Consider the following 16,999-nt stretch of genomic DNA (forward strand, 5'->3'; position numbering starts at 1 on the left):
GAGAAGAACATGACTCAATTGAACTCTCGTACACACTGAACACAGCTTGAAGCAGCCAGTAATATCCACGGCAGCCCCATATACCAGGTAGCAGGTAGCAGCTCGCCATCGAACAGGTCTCGCTGTGGTATACGGCCTGCACAAGCGACATCGGCGATATGACTTACGTCTAGCCAAAAAGTTCAGGATGTGGAGTGCCCAAAAAGAAGTTCAAAGTTGCTTCAGCACAGGCGGACGACAACGCGAACCCCATAGCTGGGATGGACCGCAACAGTCAGCTTCAGGACTCGGGGAGCCGTCTGAGTCATAGAGCCCGTCTTTTGTCCAGGAAAAGGAAGAGACACTGTCACTTATTGTGGCCAAACCCACTCCAACATGAGTGGACACGAGTCGATCGGTGAATAACGGGTCCGGAATCAGAAAGAGACAAGGAACTTGATTCTCGATTCTTAACCCTACATTTTTACTCTGAGACTGGAGGCGAGGCGCCACTGCCCATGATGGTTTGCACGCCCTTGATTGCATGACAAAAGGGGTCATCAGCCCTTACTCTCGATCAACATAGAATAGTAAAAGAAGAGCAACGTACTGTAGACGTGATACCGTCCACCGTCAAGAAGATCGTTGCGGGTCCAGGTGGGAAGACTCTCCCGTTCGGTGGAGTGGTGAACGTGAGCTGTGTCTTGTCGTCCGAGAGCGTGGCGTCCATAAAGACAAGGCGCGCATTCGAATGGAACGCATGAGTCGAGAAACCGAGATCAACCAACGCCACTACCGTCGTGAAACGAAGCACAAGCCCACGCCCACAGAAAAGTGAGCAATTAATCGAGCCCCGGGGTGAAACTGCACTTACGCTTGAGGTCGGTCGCATCAAGCCCCTCCGGAACCGTAACATTCACCACTTGACTCTTCCCAAACGCCAACTTACTCGGCATACTTCCCACCTCGAACGCCGGCCTCTCCACCCCCACAGCCAAAGACGGTGGGTTCAGATGCTCGACCCTGAACTCCGTGGGGAAGGTAACTCCTGGCCCCGGCGCCGTCGTATTTTGATTCGGATTACTTCCCGCGATCAAGAAAAAGCCCTGTGGTGTGAGAGTGATGCTGGAGTGGTAGACACGAGGGACGTCGGTCATTGGCATTCCGGTGTTGGAGATGCGTTGACCGAGAGGGAGGGAGGGGCTGTAGATTGAAGGCGTTAGGGCGGGGTGGTCGGCGTTGGATTGGCCGGTTGTGACGCCGATACTGTCGATGGCAGCGAAGCCGCTCATGGCGCCGTTGATGATGAGAATCTGATGGAGGAAATGTCACGGATGGTTAGCGAATGCAGTGCTAAGCACGCTGACAAGTAAAACAATGTTACCTCGCCGTTAGGAATATGGAGCAGCTCGGGCATGGTCCTTGGCTCCAACATATGCTCGACTTGCCACCCAGCAGCGATGCCCTCCTCCGTCAACGTAATCCGACTGCACTGAGTCGTCGCAGGCATCTGAGACGACAAATTTGCGGGTGGGGTGGCGGGATCGGTCTGAGAGCCACCACATACAAGAACCTCTGGGATGTAGTCGGGGGGAGAGAGGGGGAGGAGGATGGCGGAGCCGTCCATCGGGTTTGTCACCTGCACGCCGTTAGGGATGTCCGGGAGGAGAGTCTCTGTCTGAGCTTCGACGTCGTAGATCATGGTTGAATTGCCTGCGACCATGAAGACGCGGCCATCTGGGAGAGCGAAAACCCTGTGAATAACATAGTTGATCAGTTGAACAGAAACCTTTGCCAGATGTGAGACGAACCTTGGGAATAAGTTCGAAGGTCCGCTGTTGGCAAGGAACGGAGATTGTCGAACAACGCCGTTATCCTTCTTGGGGAAAAACTCGATCGAATTCGCAGGATCGATGTTGTAGAATAGCGCGTTCGTGTGGGTCCCGCCTGGAGTTCATCATCATCAGATGCTGAAGGATGGGTGGCGTAATGGGTCCTCTACGGTATTGAATATGCACATACCGACGATCATGAGAGACCCGTCGAAAATTCGAATAGCACTGGTGTACCACCTCGGCGTGGCCAAGTTGAACCTCGGATCGTCCGGATTCTCAAAGATAGTACATCCAGTTCCGTCCGGCGCCGCACAAGGCTCAAAGAGTCGAATGGCAGTCAATCCACTCTTTGCGGTAGGGTTTCCTGCAAAGAACTGTGGGTCGCCACCTACACTGGCCTGGAAAATACAACAAGAAGTCAGCAGGATCATCTGCAAGTGCACGGTATTGGAGTGGTGATATAACCTACCATGGTACCATTGCTGAGCAGCGCACCAGATCCGCAGAACGTGTTGGTGATGAGGTCGAGCGGTTGTACGGTGCTGGTTTCCAGATCCCAGAGTGCACCCCAAGCAGAATGGTTATTGATTTGCAAAGGGTCGTCGGTAGCCCTGTCGAACCATACTACGACGGTCGGAGAGACGACGATAGCTTCAAGCGCTAGAATTCCAGAGGTCGCGTTCTGGAGTTCGAAAGACCATGACGCTTCGGGTGCAGCAGTGGCAAACCCAGCACCAAGAACGAGGGATGAGATGAAAGCTGTCCACATTCTGTCGCTCAGTAGCACTAAAGCTGTCATTCAGAAAACCTCCCAAATGCAACTTATATACGAGGAGAGTCTGGGAGATATGTGGAGAAAATAAGCTAGAAAAGCTAGGAGTGAGTGATCACATTGGTCTGCAGGGAATATAGTCAAGGATCCCTTGAGAAATTGCGGACGACTTGAAGCTGGAGGTCTCAAGCTCTGGGCCTCATTAGTCTGTGCTCAAGATACTTTCCTGTATGGTTAAGAATAAATGAGAGGAGCGTAGAACGTTCATCATCTCTGTTATAGCCCTGCACAATACCGCAGCAGTATTTGGCTACAGAACAAGGAAGGACTTAGTCACGGGACGGCTATTCACGACCACGAGCTTGAGAATGGATGAAAACAAGACCTTGCGGCTGTATAAATCTGACCTCTGGGTGCTTTTCTTGGGAGAAGGTTAATTGGCTCAACCAAAACGAGCAACATACGAACAAGTGTGGTCCCCTCGCAGTCGAGGCTATGACACCACGTCTGTTTCCACTGTCATTCTTTGTCTCAGGGTGCCGTGGACGAACTCACACTGTACGGAGTTCCGAGAAGAGCACCAAGCCCATTTAGCGAAGTAAGCCAGCAAAACGTGCTCACAGGGGAACGAAACAGACTCAGCTTCCAGTGCCCGTCCAGTAAGTCTAGGGAAAGAGCTTCGTTGGGACTCATGCCTTGCCACGAAGAAGCTTATTTCGTCACCCAAATGTATGCAACATCATTCAGGCTATGATGAGTAAATAGAAATACTATCCAGAGACCGCGCACACCATAGACGACACGAAAGCTAAGATTCGACTGGATAAGGCGAGGAGGGTGACGGCGATGGTGGTGGTCAGGAAGAGACCCGCCGGGTGTGGCCCGCGCGTGAAATTCGTTTGCCCTGGCAGGCTCTGGCCTGGTGCCACTTATCAACACCATGTCGTTAACGTCCATTTCGACCATCACCTACAGCTTTCTCGATATCCTACACGATGCCCACGAAACCCATCTGGATTGACTGTGACCCAGTATGTACTCTGATATATGCATATTGAAGAGTACTTCGTATAACAGACTTGATGATTGCAGGGCCACGACGACGCCACAGCAATCCTTCTCTCTATCCACAGCCCGACTATCCAACTTCTAGGAGTATCTACAGTAAAGTTAATCGCCATCTATACGACACAACTTATATACTGAAGTAACATGTCAACAGGTTCACGGAAATGCAGATGCATTAAACACAGCGCGCAACGCAGCTCGCTGTCTACATGCTTTCGCAGCACCTCCGCATGTCAAGGTCTATCCTGGCGCGTCCAAACCCCTTTGTCGCCCCGTTATCTATGCCCCAGAGATCCATGGATCAGACGGGCTTGGCGGTGTCGAGGGATTACCTGACAAAGACCATGCGGACGTGAAGGCCAGGATAGATCTCAGTGTGCCGGCATCTCAGGCTATGGCGGAAGCTGTAAGGAAGAGCTGGGATGGAGGGAAGGGAAAGAAGGTCTCGCTGGTTGCGTGCGGACCGTTGACGAACATTTCACTCTTCGTAAGTGTATATCCGGAGTTGATGGAAGCCGTTGAGCAGATCGTGTTCATGGGTGGAGGAGTGGGAATCGGGAACAAGTCGGCAGTGGCAGGTTCGTACAATATTCTCTGCCCTATATTCGCACAGGAACTTATATCTTGTTTGATGTAGAATTCAATATTCTATGTGACCGTAAGTCAATATTTACACCGCCGTACTCTACATTCTCATCACACTTCATACCATACAGCCGAAGCCGCCCAAGTCGCTCTCGATGCTCCCGTTCCATCAGTCATGCTCCCCCTCAACGTAACTCACCTCGCAATTGTGACTTCCACAGTCCATTCCCACCTCCTCTCCGCTGCTCCCTTCCCTCCTACTTCCACCCCTACCACCACCACCACCACCACCTCCGACCCCAATGCCATCCTTCCACAGCCCGCCACACCTCTCCGCCACACACTCTCCACCCTCATAACCTTCTTCAAAGAAGCCTACGCGACGACCTTCGGATTCCACACTGGACCTCCTCTGCACGACGCCCTAACGGTAGCCTACGTGATTGATCCCTCACTCTTCCCTCGCACGAAACGGTTCAGGGTGGATGTGGAATTGACCGGAGCGTTGACGACGGGGGAGACGGTTGTTGATTTGTGGAATTATAAGAGATGTGGAACGGAGACGTGGGGTAGGGAGGGTTTGAATTGCTTGGTCACGGAGGGATTGGAGGTATGTTCAGTCTTGATTGCTTCTGGTTGGCTTTCGAGGGTGGCAGGGGAGGGATGTCGTTGAAGGATACTGATTAACATCCGCTTCTTTATGCGTGGTGGTCGTTCATAGGTCGATTCCTTCTTCAAGCTCCTGCTTGATTGTGTCTCCAGATGCGATAAAGTCTCTCCTCTCAACCAGAAGCAATGATACATCATATCATGTGCATCCCATAGACTTCCTGCCATGATAGCACGCGCGACGGTAAGCACAGAACCAAAAACTAATGTCGTAAACGTCGTAAAATGTCATCACAATATTAATCTGCACCGTTACATAGATAGAGACAGAAGTGGCATATGTATGAAGCAAACAAGTAGGTAAAGTTGTGGATATGTGACAAGCAGTGTCTGAGGTGGAAAAGGATATAGATGTTGCAGATAGATAATAGAGACTCCTAGGTCAAACAAATCAACAAGTTCATGGTTCGGATACAGTTCGTCACCTCGTCAACGTCAACGTAAAGTAGTAAATGCCGATATAAACATGCGTGAATCGCCCCATAAATGCGACAGATAAAGAAAAGCAAAGAAACCCAAAGCGAAAGGAGCGATCGTCGACCTCTCGACCCAGTTAGTAAACATGAGCGGCTAAGCGTACACCCATATTAATCGTACATCCGACTTTGTGGCCTCCCCCCATCAAAGAAAATCTTACTCAAAGGCCTCTGCGGCCTCGCCCTCCTCTTCCCGTCTCTCATACTCCTAATAGCCTGGTCGAGATCTCCGCGTCCGAGGGATTGTAAACCTGCGGCACGGCCTTGTGAAGCGGGAGGCGACATCATGGCGCCCTTTATTGTCTGTGAAGAATAGAAAGTAGAAGTGAGTTACGGAAAGGAGAGACAAGGCAAGAATGAGGAAAGGGCTGACATCTTCGGCAGGCTTCTCTTCCTCCTGTGTTTCTACGACGATCGACGGTGCCGGTGGGGTGGGAGTAACTGTGGCAGCGGTCTTTGCTTCCACATCATGCACCTCCAGCGCCGCTTTCTGTAAAGCAACGACAGCCAATGATTAGCTATCTGCCGCTGACAAACAAAGGCTTAGAAGGAATACAGAACACGTACCTGCAGAGACGAGGAGAACGACAAAACCAGCCCGAAGAAATCTTCTGGCTTCGGCGCCTCAGGCGAGGCAGGATCTTCGCCGTAATACGCGAGGAGTGCTTTCAAGTCACCTTCAAGAGCATGACCCATCTTTGACATGGCGTCGATGCTTGGGCCATTCGTCACTACGAACGGCTATTTTGAACAGCGAACGATGAGTACCTGCACCACAGAACAAGGCGAAAAGAACAGATGTGCACTGACCCGCATGACTGTGGCAAATTTATCGGTAGCGCCACTCGGCCCAGACAAGTTCAACTCGTTGTTGACCTGCTTGAGGCCATTCACGAGGGCTGTGATGGACTGCGAGATCGTCTGAATCGATACTAGAAATGAATGTGATATCAATATTTGCTATACAAAATGATGAAAGATGGTGAGCATCGGTGAAAGGCGTACGAACCTCGGGCAGCAGGCTCTAAATGAGGCATATCCTCGATGAATGTAACGAGAGCTGGATCAGTCCTGAGAAGTAATCTGGCGAGATAATGTAGGAGCGTCGGACAATCCGGGCCTCCTTTGACCGTCTTCGTCTCTCTCAACTATGCGCCCGGTCAGCGAAATGAATAACTGGTCAAATTCTGGGCAAGGGAGGACGTACCTTCAAGAGTGCCTCCAGCCTGAACCCACGCGCACCCCCTCGGAAACTCGACCCGTTGAGAGCGTTCCCCACTGTCAGAACGGCCTAAGAGGTATTGGTAAGTTACGTAGAATGGACCACTGCGACCAGAGGTCTCACCTGGAGGACACGTTTGAACCTCAGCGATGAGCGCATCTCCTTCGACGCGTTTCTTAGAATATTTAGCTCAGGCCGGATCTCTTCAATATCAAGCTCCAGTCGTCGTCGGTAGATCATACAATCCAGTCTCTCGGATAATCTCGGGATAGTCATGATCTAAAGGCGTCACGAAAAACGTACCATTGAAGGTTGTCAGTTGACGCCACTCTTAATGAACGAAGAGACGAACCTGGACAAAATACTGATCCGCCTTCGCAAGCTTCCCGACCCCATCGAAGTCATTCAACCGATTGATCTCTTCCGATGTTGGCAACTGCTTTCCGATGGCCTTTAAATCATCAATCGAGAGCTTGTTGTCGTCGACTTCGAGCAGCGCTCTGCGAATATCTGGAAGTTCCATCTTGATCCTCGAAAGCATGATTGCTGAACGAGTCAAACATCAGTAAGCTCGACGGATACACCTAATTGATCAAACCACTTACCGACATGATTCGCCCTCGTAATATCTAACAACGTCGTGATATTCTGGCTTTTCACTGGACTCTTCGGCGTAATCGACATCGCACTCCCAGTCGATCCTGCCGCACCAGCACCCTCCATCGCAAACGTCGCCTCCAGATCATCCATCGTGAACTCCAACCCAGCACTCAAATCAACGGTTGCGACGTCGTTCCATATGGTCGACCCGATAGCGGTGGGCTGTAATTTGTTCCAGAAGAAGGGGCGAAGGCGTTTGCCTGGTTTCGGTGGCGGTGCAGATTTCTTGAAGCGGTTGAAGGCGGATGGGGGAGGCGGAGGCGGTGGCGGACCGGGTATGCCACCTGGAGGAGGCGGCGGCGGTGGTGGTGGTGGCGGGGGTGCACCGTTGAAACCACCAGTGGGAGGTGGAGGTGGAGGTGGTGGTGGAGGAGGCCCACTACCCATGAAAGGAGGGGGTGGAGGCGGAGGTGGAGGCGGAGGTGATGATGAATTACCGGAGACGGTTTTCAATGACACAGAGCGTGGCAATGGCGGAGGAGGCGGCGGGGGTGGCGGAGGCGGAGGTGGTGGAGGCGGAGGTGGAGGCGACAGAAACGCGTCAGAAGTGGGTGAACCGAGCATATCTTGCAACGCGTCAGACATAGCGGATACATCCTGCGAAAGTACCTTCACCGGATCCGTCCTCGATCTATTCGGCCTACTCGGCGGAGGCGGTGGTGGTGCAACTTTCGCTTTGAAGTCCTTCTCCGTAACTTCAATAATCTTTGGCTTAGCCTCCAACTCGACTTTCAGTGCCTGTATCTCCGCTTGAAGAAGCACAATCTCGTCGTCCTTCTCCGTGAGACTTTGAATGGCCTGTGAGGCCATTGCTTGTGCATCGAGCTCAGTGACGGTCGAAGAAGTCTCGGCGGCTTGTTGTTGACGCGAGCGGAAACGCGAGTAGACGGACTCGAGGGCACGCTTGAGGTAGACTGACTCTTTGTCTTTGATAGTGATCGTGGTCTCGAGTTCACCGACCTTGATCTTCAGTTTGGCAATTTCGTCACTAAGACTATTCCACTTGGCTTTCTCCCGTTCCCGCTTCGCCCGGTCATCCTAGCAGTTTTTAAAAAAGATCAGCCTCTCACCGTCTCGAAATCAGAGTAGGGAATCGGATGCGTACCGCTTCTCTACCCTCGCTCGGATTCTGCGCCTTGAACTTGTCGAGCTCACTCTGAAGCTGCAATACCTGTTTCTCCTTTTGAACCAGTCTTTGCACGAGGCCATGAAAGTTCTGAACGCGGTTATACGTTAGACATATCACAATAACGAACTTAATTAAAATGGACGAACATCAGCGCCACCTCGTCCAGGAGCCTTGGCGCCAGGTACCGGGATCGCGGTAGACAAAGACCGAAGAGTATTGATTTCCACTGCTTGTTGGCTCAGCTCTTTCTGCAGGTCGGCGCGCTGGAGGATCGAGTCCAATAAGTACGGCGCATGCAGATGAAATGATCGGGGAAATTGGGACTGACCTCTTTCTCGAGATCCTCGATCTGATGATGCAGGGCCTCCAGCTCGTCAACTTCGAGGTGCTGACCGGATGCCATCAGATCAAAGTGTTGACCGGTAATAGTTTCGACCGAAGTCACGAATGACTTGACGAAAGTCTGCCACCACTCCTCACTACTCAACAACGTAACCAAAATGTCAGTTATCAGCATGATACCTGTTTGGATGATCAAATGAGATACCTACACATTCTCAACCCCCTCAACCCCCTTCCAAAAACACTTCGCAACACCCAGAACCTGTCCAACCACTCCCCCCTGCACCTCTCCACTCTCTGCCTTCCTAATCAACACCCCAAAGCTCTTTAAAACCTCCACCACCTTCGGATACACTTCCTCCCCACCATCACCACCAATGGTATTCAGCCTCGCCAGCCTCATCAGTTCCTCTATCGCTGCCTCTCCCTCTGACGGTTCTCGGTCGTGCGAAGTTCTTGTTCCAGAAGTGGTGGAGCCGCGATTGGCCATGAGAAGCCGTTGAGCGCGCTCGCGCATGTCTTCTTCGTCTTCGAATTTTTCCTCGGTATAGACATCCAGTTGTGTGACGAGCGAGTCTGGAGGCCGGACGTAGCGAAGTGTCTACATTATATCCCACGCCGATTCAAGCATGCCAAATATCAGACCCATGCAGCAAGCTCGGAGAATTCAGATAGGAATAGATGGAAAAGGGTGAGGGAAAGGTGCACGTACGACGATAACCTCATTCAGGCCCCTCCTGCCGAATTCTTCCCTCAACATTACCCTCTCCTCCAAACTTTCCGGACAATTCGTCAACGCATTCACGAGCACCAAACTCGCCGTCCTCGCCTCCCACACACCATCATCCTCTGTCCCTAGTCCCGACCCTCCTACACCTACACCACCACCACCACCACCACCACCTTCGGCGAGCTCTGCATTAGGATCTTCCTCAGGTAAGCGGAGTGATTGGATGAGCTCCTCGAAGCGGAAAGCTTCCTCAAATGCGATGCGGTAATCTGACATCGCTGCGAGTACTGCGCGATGACCGTCAGGGAGTGAAAGGATACATATCGCGGCGAGGAGGTCGGCGGAGAGGGTGTGTTGTTTGTGTGATGCGCCGTGGAGGGAGTATGCGATATGTGTTATGATAGTTGGTGAATGAAGGACTGTATTGAACCCAGCCTGGTCCGCCCATTGAATTCAGCCACCGTTGCATTCCAGATTTCCACGAGAAGAGGGGAGGGCAAAAGGTGGAGCTTAGACGAACCTCGGTATTCAACAAAACCCTTAAACACTTGACGACCTCCAAAAGCACCATCTCCTCCACATCCCCCAGCCTCTTCCTCTTCCCTCCCTTTCCCACTAACCCCGCAAGCACACCTCCGAGCACCTCCAACCCACCTCTCTCATCCACAAACTCCCCGATCCACGCCAGATTCGCGGTCGAGAGATGGACACGCAATGATATAAGATGTTTCACCATCTTTGAGTCTGTGGGTTTGTGTGATTTGAGGGCGGTGATGTAGGACGTTGGGGTTTTGGAGGTTGATGAGTTGGAATTGGAGTGTGAGTGTGAGTGGGTGGTGGACGAGGAAAGGGCGGCAGATGAGTTGGGACCTGAGATGGAGTTGGATCGGGAGGACACGGTCGCTTTCTCGCCTCCGGACGAAGACCACCAGGATGACCAGAGTCCGCCTGTCGTTTGTGCCTGGAGAGGCGAGGTAGACTCTTCCACGACTTTGTCCACCTGATTCTTCAACTTCTTGCTACTGCTGCTCCCACTCCCGTTGACCCCGTTCGCACCCTGCCCATCTGCCGTTACAAATTCGCCTGACGAACGACCAGTGGCTGTCGCAGTAGTGGTAGTAGATGTAGAAGGAGCAGCGGCGCCACCGCCCCAGCCAGATATGGAGAACCTTTTCATGAGGCCTGAGTCACCTGTTAGTTGCGGGACTAAGCGGGGAATGAGGGCCGGTGCACTCGAAGGACCATATGTCGCGGAGAAATTGGACGATCTATTGTTGGGTGTGGATGGTGGAGAGGAGGACCGGAATTGTTGATGTTGTAGGAGAAGATATTTCTTCCGGTCGAGGGGTAGAGCGTACATCGCGTCGCGTTGAGGTCCCTTCAAGCCTAGGTCGTTCTGAATGATCACGTTAGAGCGCGATTCTGATGCAGTCATGATAGGTACTTACCACCATCCGCGCAAACTCCTCCGCGTCAAACTCCTCCTCATCCCCACTCTCACCCCGGTGCTCATTACCCTGCTCTCCGCTCCTCATCCCACTTTGCGACGACAACAACATCGGCTCACTCACACTCATCCTATTACTCGGTGGCGTCGTCGGTGTGGCGTCCGACTGATGTGTCTCGTTCGTCGGCGTCGAAGGCCTCAACCATCCCTCCAACATCGTCGAAATCCGATTCTGCGATATCGAAGACCTCCAATCCGGTCTTCCTCCCTTGCCTCCTCCTCCCGCTGCGCCAGACGTACTCGGAGGCGGCGATAAATCTCTCTGTCGCGCCGTTCCTTCCCCCTCGGTCTCGGATTCACTCTCCTCAGATTGGGTGTGACGTCCATGAGTTCCGTCTTCTTCCTCGTCTTCTTCAGTGAGATCCTGTAACGCTCGTATAGTATGTTCGGAAGGTGTGAGGGAGAGGGAGGAACGATGTCGGGATTTAGAACGTGTGCGGCGATACCATTCGTCCGGAACTGCGATACGAAATGAACGGCTAGCGGAAGGGGAGAATCCAGTAGGAGGGTTGATGGAGTCCAGAAGATGGGAGGGAATGGTCGTGGGTTGTAATTGAGACGCTTCTGAGGAAAGGTGTGGGATGCAGGACAGTATGTCAGCGTAGATTCAACTGTATTGCTTGTCAGAACGCACTCTCAGAATCCTCCTCGCTCCAGACTTCCTCCACACAGTATGCGAGCGTTCCAGCACCAGGTATAGGCAACGACCTCGTCAATCCCAGCTCTTCAATCGCGTTCTGCAAGATCTGTTCCACGGTACTCTCCCTCCCAAAGAAACAAGTCCAGCGGAAATCATCGTGGATCTCCGGCACGCGCGCGAAGGAGAATGCGGTAGTGAGTGAAGGATGAAGGGACACGAGACGGAGTGCTGGGGCGTGGAGGTGCGATGTGAGTGAGAATGCGGAGAAGTGTCGTTGTAATTGGGGATTTGTCGGGTCCAATGGCGTGCTACTAATGAGAGGAGCTACTGCTTGGGAATTGTCGACGATACCTAAGACATGCAAGAGAGTTAGTCACACATACGAACACATTGGAGGTAGTATAACATGGAGTGGCCCGAATGTGGCGGCAGTCCTTGCGTCAAGTGCTTCTTCCTCGACGGCTCTCGGATAGACATAACAATGATTAGACCATGGAGAAACGAGAACTGACCGTCTCCCAAAGCCTCAAGCTCCTCCTCTTCCCAAGCTCTACCATTGTGTTCCTTCCGTATCCTCTGCAAAGCCCAACCCTGTGGCTGCAAGTCCCCAAGCACATCCTCCCGAACCTCCTCGAGCGCGACTAACGAGTCGACGACATCCTGTACAACAGCATCATGGCTAACCGAAGCAAAGTGAAGGGAACCCGAGCAGAGTATAGTTGGGACGATGAGGAGATCGTCAGGCATAGCAGAGCCGATGCGGAACTGAGCTCAAGAGAATTGGTGTGCTTTGAGGCAACCCCTCTAGCGCACGCGTTTAGACAGTGCTTCGGGAACGTGTAGACCAGCCAGTTCCGATCGAGCTATGGGTGAAACGAACGACGGTGACGATGACTTCGCCAGAGCATGGACAACGGCTTGCACTGACTCTGGTTTCGGAAGCACTATACCTTGACTGGCTTTCGTGGGGGAAATACTCTTCGTTGGAATATACTGAATTGATATTAGCTAAATGTCTCACATCCAAGTCACTTTGCCGGAGTGGTTAACGGGATCGCCTGCTATTTCTAGCTACCAGCGGTTGGGCTTTGCCCGCGAGTGTTCGAATCGCTCAGGTGACGATTCTTTTGCTACTTCTCCCCGCAGCCTACGTGAAAGTTGGACCAGCCCCATCCTTCGAATACTTGCGTACACGATTGAAGGTCAAGAACTATCGTCTACGTAGAAAGCCTCAAAGTATTGCTACTTGTATACTCATCAGACCACGCGCTATTCCACCTGGACGAAGACACAGGTGATGGCGGCCGCCTCTCCACTTCAATTTCCTCTCCTCCTTTTACAGACTCGCTACTTGACTTTTTCTCCTATCGATAGCACCAGAACAGATACAAAATCAGGGTTAGTAAGGATTGAACGACGACATAGCGCGTCAGGTACCCGAGCACAGTAACTCGGGCATGCTGACTTGAAGAAGTATGAACAAAACACTCACATCTGACAAGTCCAGCCCCATACCTGCCTCCACCCTCGTTAACTCCTCATCCGACCCTGTAATTGGCGCATCACCGTCAATCTCATCAGCGACAGAAGTCCTCCCTATATCCGTATTCTTCATCTTTCGTCGGATGCGCGATCTCGAGTTCAGAGTGCGGAATATCCCGATGATGTAGAATTTGCCGGTGAGGAGGATGAAGGAGAGGACGAGGTGGCGATTGTGGTTCTATAACGCCCACACACGCAAAATCATCGGATGTAAGCACAAGTGTTGTGGAGCTAATGAACCCAAGAGGGGATGATTCGTTACTTACCGAGTTGGAATAGTAAAGACTAACGGCGATGAGCATCGTGATGGAAGGAACAGCGGCGGATTCCCAGGTGATACCGATGATATGTTTGAGGCATTTATCGAGGTGGTTTATTCCAGACTTCTGTTTCCAGAGGTAGTATGACACTATAGGCGTATTATCATCAGTCGCTATTTGGGAGACGTTGTTGCAACGAAAATGCTCACGAATCGCAGTGATCATGCCGTCCAACACTAAGGATGTCGAACAGAAGGAGTACGTCAGTAGACTGTGGTGAGGGAAGATTTGGAGGAACTGACCGAAGGAGCTCCAGATCCAGTAATTGAATGCTGCGACGGTCTGTAATCCGTGTGGAGGGTATGAAGTGGTGTTGGACACGATTATACGGAGAAAAACTCACGGCTGGACTTCGAGTGGAAATTAAAGGCTGGAACAACAAGTTCATCGGTAAAGACTAGAGAATAAGCACGGTGGTACATACATCGTTCGTCAACTCTTTTGACCTTGAACTGATTCCAATAATGGTACTCTATCAAAATAATCGTAAGTACGCCAACTGATATGGATCTACCCAGAATGTAGCTCGATACAGTATGCAAGACTTACTAGATAGATATTCGCAGCGAACGTCGTGGTCGTGAGTAAAATCATTGATACGAGTAACCACAGGGCCTTCTTCGTCACCTATGGTACCCGACTGAATTAGCATCAATCACGGTAGGGCTATTGGGAACGTAAACACTGACCCTCCAACATCGACGAATCAATGAGATCTCGGCGACGAAGCAGAGCAGGCCATTCAGAAATAGATTGATCCAGTCCAGTGAGTCCAAAGACTGTCACATCATTAGCAATATCGTCAGTGAGTAATTACATAAGAGTAAGAAGAAGCACTGACCCAATTCTCTCCCAAAACAAGAACCATCCACATCTTATAAATAATGAACGCAGTCTGCAACCTACGTCACGGTCATCGGTTGAGCTTCAACTCAGCAATTCAACGTTAGTAGTTCGAGGGGGCGGAGGACATACAGAGAAAGCAAAACGAGCGATATGACATAAGTCTTCATCCGGAACGTATCGTCCACAGTATTCCGCCTATATTGCGCTCCTTGGGTGATCAATACACCTTCGACGAATATACTTAGCAGTCCCTGTGCGAGAATGGGACCTGTCGACCATGGGTCTGGGGCTGACATTGGGTATTTATGAAGTCTTCCGAATAGGCTGTCAAGTGAGCGCGGGGATGGTGAGGCCACAAGGTAGGGATGGAAGAAATTCGACGGGCATTTATAGCGGTTTGGGCTGACAGTCGAGTAATGAGGAGGAGGAGACTGCACTTCTCAGTCTGAGTTTGAATATGAGACAACGCTGGTCCGACAGACTAGAAGGTCGTCATTTCAAGTTTTGAAACGCGCGTACTCCTCCGTAGTGAGTTGTTCAAGGATACTCTGAGCGCCCCGCACCTGTGAGAGGATCCTGAACAGCCATACTCACGCATGAAGGCGCATATAGAACTCCCAGTCCTGTGCGCCATATATTCGATCAAAAATTGAAATGCTTCGATCCTTGCTGGTGAGGGGCCCGAATCAAACGCGGAATAGTTCCTGGATACAAGCTGTAAATAACTTGATACAATGCGTACGTTCAAGAACAAGGCTGTCGCCATGAGTGGTCTCCGCAAGAAGCACGCAACTACGAAAGGTCCGGCAGCGGCGAAGTCTGGAAGGGGAACCGGCGAAGTCCGGAGAGGCTCAAGGTCGTCGCCACACCGCGGACGTCGCGACTACTAGTCATCTGCCAGTTTGAGTACTGACAAAAGGAATGCAGCAGCCTGACGTATGGGTAGCGGCAAAAAAAAATCCGTCCATCGTGCAGAGTCATGATGGAACTTTGCTAGAAGGGTTTGACTTGTTCGTTCAACCAGTCCCAAAGCTTATCCTGGTACGCCACAACCTTCGTTCGGGGATCGGGAACCCCGCGTCTCGCCCAAGGGATCAAATACTATGCATCAAAACGCGTCAGACTGAAGGCCATACACCTCTCTCGACTTGTATAGGTACAGTACGAACAGACGTACCTCGCCGCCTTCGAACTCCCCATCTGCCGTTCCCGCGTATAGCTGAGTCAAAGCACCTTGCGGAACGGTGTAGAGAACTCTGTTGATGGCATACATAGTCGTGGTTTCGACGTACCGGTAGGCAGATGAGTTAAAGTTGCCGGGTTGAGGGAGATGGAGATTACTTTGTCAGAGTGGTGGCGGTGGAGGAGATGGGAGAGGAGGATGACGCCCTGCAAAGAGTTGGTATAGACGAGTGAGAAAATGTGCACGGTACAAGTAGAGGTTACATACCATCTTGGACTGAGCGTACAACGCGTATGAGCCATGTTTCTTCGCAGCTTGATCACGTCCGGGACCAGAGACCAGAGTCTCGTAGTCTACCGCATCGGGAGATAGGGTTGGTACATGAGCGGACGATGACACATTGATGACACGAGCGCGGTGGCCAGTCTTCACTCTCGCTTGGGCGAGGGCTGGCATCTGAATATCCCATGCCGTGCATCAGTGATGAAACCTTTATGAGCATTTCAAGAGCGCGAACCAGCAATACCTGCTCGGACGATTCAGTGTGAAGGATGAATTTGGGTAGATAATAAAGTGACCGTACGGTGAGAAAGAAGTGACCTAGAACATTTGTGCCGAACGCGAGATCGTATACTTGCTTCGTGACCATCTCAACCGGCACCCAAACCGCGCCTCTGGAAAGAAATTATAGCATCTCATGTCAGCTTTGTCCATCACACTCTATACATTGCTCATTCATTCCACCCCGGATCGTGGATCATGAGTACTCACGCATTGTTATATAGGATATGCAATGTAGTCTCCTTGCTCAAGAACTCCTCCGCTCCTTTCCTCACGCTAGTAAGATCGGCTAAATCCAGTTCAAGAACAATAGGCTCTCTGCCCTCAGTCTCGGATTTGAGTCTATTGGCGGCGTCATGCGCGCGAACTGGGTCTCGAGCTGCCAGGTAGACCTTCGCGTTCTTCAGAAGCAGCTGTTTGACGGTTTCGTAGCCCACTCCAGAATTGCCTAATCGAACACCACGAATGATTGACCAGACGCATCAAAATGATATGTTTTGTAAGATTGCTGGAGTTAGGAAAAGAAAAAAATGTACTTACCGCCAGTTACGAGTACTATTTTGCCCGACTGATCGGGAATGTCGCGTTCTGGGACAAAAGTAGAGGCTGGTGGGTAAAACTGCGAGAACATCGACTGTGTGAAGAACGAGTGAAAGAGAGGCAAGGCCATGATCGGAATACAGAATTCAGGCTGGATACTGCTGCTGATTTGTCGTAAGAGAGAGAACCAGGTCGTCGGATTGAGAATTGAGCACCAGGTCTGAAAAGACACGAAAACGTGAAGAAGTTTTGAGAGCGGCAGTGAGGACAAGGGACGATCTTGTGTCTGTGATAAAGAAAATCCCCCAGGCGCTCGTGCGGGATTGCGAGATCGCTCGGTATGCCGCTACTGTTGTGCTTGTCAAAGCAACTCTTGCGGCGTGTATCCTCTAG

At 51.5% G+C, this 16,999-nt stretch overlaps 5 protein-coding genes and 1 non-coding gene across 6 annotated transcripts; 2 read left to right on the forward strand and 4 right to left on the reverse strand.

Moving 5' to 3' along the window:
• Positions 1 to 463: 463 nt before the first annotated feature.
• On the reverse strand, positions 464 to 2,583 carry STEHIDRAFT_155331 (glyoxal oxidase precursor; the record flags this gene model as incomplete). Its single annotated transcript, XM_007302625.1, has 7 exons — positions 464 to 514; positions 590 to 771; positions 854 to 1,292; positions 1,364 to 1,733; positions 1,791 to 1,926; positions 2,002 to 2,212; positions 2,284 to 2,583. The coding sequence occupies 7 exons, from the start codon at positions 2,581 to 2,583 to the stop codon at positions 464 to 466; spliced, it is 1,689 nt and encodes a 562-aa protein (XP_007302687.1).
• A 998-nt stretch (positions 2,584 to 3,581) lies between these two features.
• Positions 3,582 to 5,038, forward strand: STEHIDRAFT_155332 (nucleoside hydrolase; the record flags this gene model as incomplete). Its single annotated transcript, XM_007302626.1, has 6 exons — positions 3,582 to 3,617; positions 3,679 to 3,750; positions 3,809 to 4,232; positions 4,292 to 4,312; positions 4,371 to 4,849; positions 4,961 to 5,038. The coding sequence occupies 6 exons, from the start codon at positions 3,582 to 3,584 to the stop codon at positions 5,036 to 5,038; spliced, it is 1,110 nt and encodes a 369-aa protein (XP_007302688.1).
• Positions 5,039 to 5,495: 457 nt separating this feature from the next.
• On the reverse strand, positions 5,496 to 12,361 carry STEHIDRAFT_155333 (uncharacterized protein; the record flags this gene model as incomplete). The annotated part of the gene is made up of 18 exons (XM_007302627.1): positions 5,496 to 5,687; positions 5,758 to 5,874; positions 5,952 to 6,125; positions 6,195 to 6,316; positions 6,394 to 6,532; positions 6,592 to 6,675; positions 6,730 to 6,885; positions 6,959 to 7,152; positions 7,212 to 8,304; positions 8,372 to 8,482; positions 8,542 to 8,658; positions 8,724 to 8,874; positions 8,947 to 9,338; positions 9,450 to 9,902; positions 9,988 to 10,863; positions 10,916 to 11,538; positions 11,609 to 11,965; positions 12,127 to 12,361. 18 exons carry the CDS (start codon positions 12,359 to 12,361, stop codon positions 5,496 to 5,498), a joined length of 5,586 nt encoding a protein of 1,861 aa, XP_007302689.1.
• A 280-nt stretch (positions 12,362 to 12,641) lies between these two features.
• STEHIDRAFT_t119 lies at positions 12,642 to 12,735 on the forward strand. Its single transcript has one exon. It is a non-coding gene; the product is annotated as a tRNA-Ser (tRNA).
• Positions 12,736 to 12,831: 96 nt separating this feature from the next.
• On the reverse strand, positions 12,832 to 14,618 carry STEHIDRAFT_155334 (uncharacterized protein; the record flags this gene model as incomplete). Its single annotated transcript, XM_007302628.1, has 11 exons — positions 12,832 to 12,978; positions 13,107 to 13,334; positions 13,423 to 13,565; positions 13,626 to 13,652; positions 13,719 to 13,758; positions 13,820 to 13,846; positions 13,901 to 13,948; positions 14,026 to 14,103; positions 14,166 to 14,255; positions 14,318 to 14,378; positions 14,452 to 14,618. The coding sequence occupies 11 exons, from the start codon at positions 14,616 to 14,618 to the stop codon at positions 12,832 to 12,834; spliced, it is 1,056 nt and encodes a 351-aa protein (XP_007302690.1).
• A 697-nt stretch (positions 14,619 to 15,315) lies between these two features.
• STEHIDRAFT_155335 (NAD-P-binding protein) lies at positions 15,316 to 16,736 on the reverse strand (the record flags this gene model as incomplete). The annotated part of the gene is made up of 8 exons (XM_007302629.1): positions 15,316 to 15,423; positions 15,500 to 15,555; positions 15,615 to 15,711; positions 15,773 to 15,961; positions 16,023 to 16,031; positions 16,089 to 16,179; positions 16,277 to 16,514; positions 16,607 to 16,736. 8 exons carry the CDS (start codon positions 16,734 to 16,736, stop codon positions 15,316 to 15,318), a joined length of 918 nt encoding a protein of 305 aa, XP_007302691.1.
• Positions 16,737 to 16,999: the final 263 nt, after the last annotated feature.

This window comes from Stereum hirsutum (genome assembly GCF_000264905.1).
Source record: "Stereum hirsutum FP-91666 SS1 unplaced genomic scaffold STEHIscaffold_5, whole genome shotgun sequence".
Taxonomy (NCBI): Eukaryota; Fungi; Basidiomycota; class Agaricomycetes; order Russulales; family Stereaceae; genus Stereum; species Stereum hirsutum.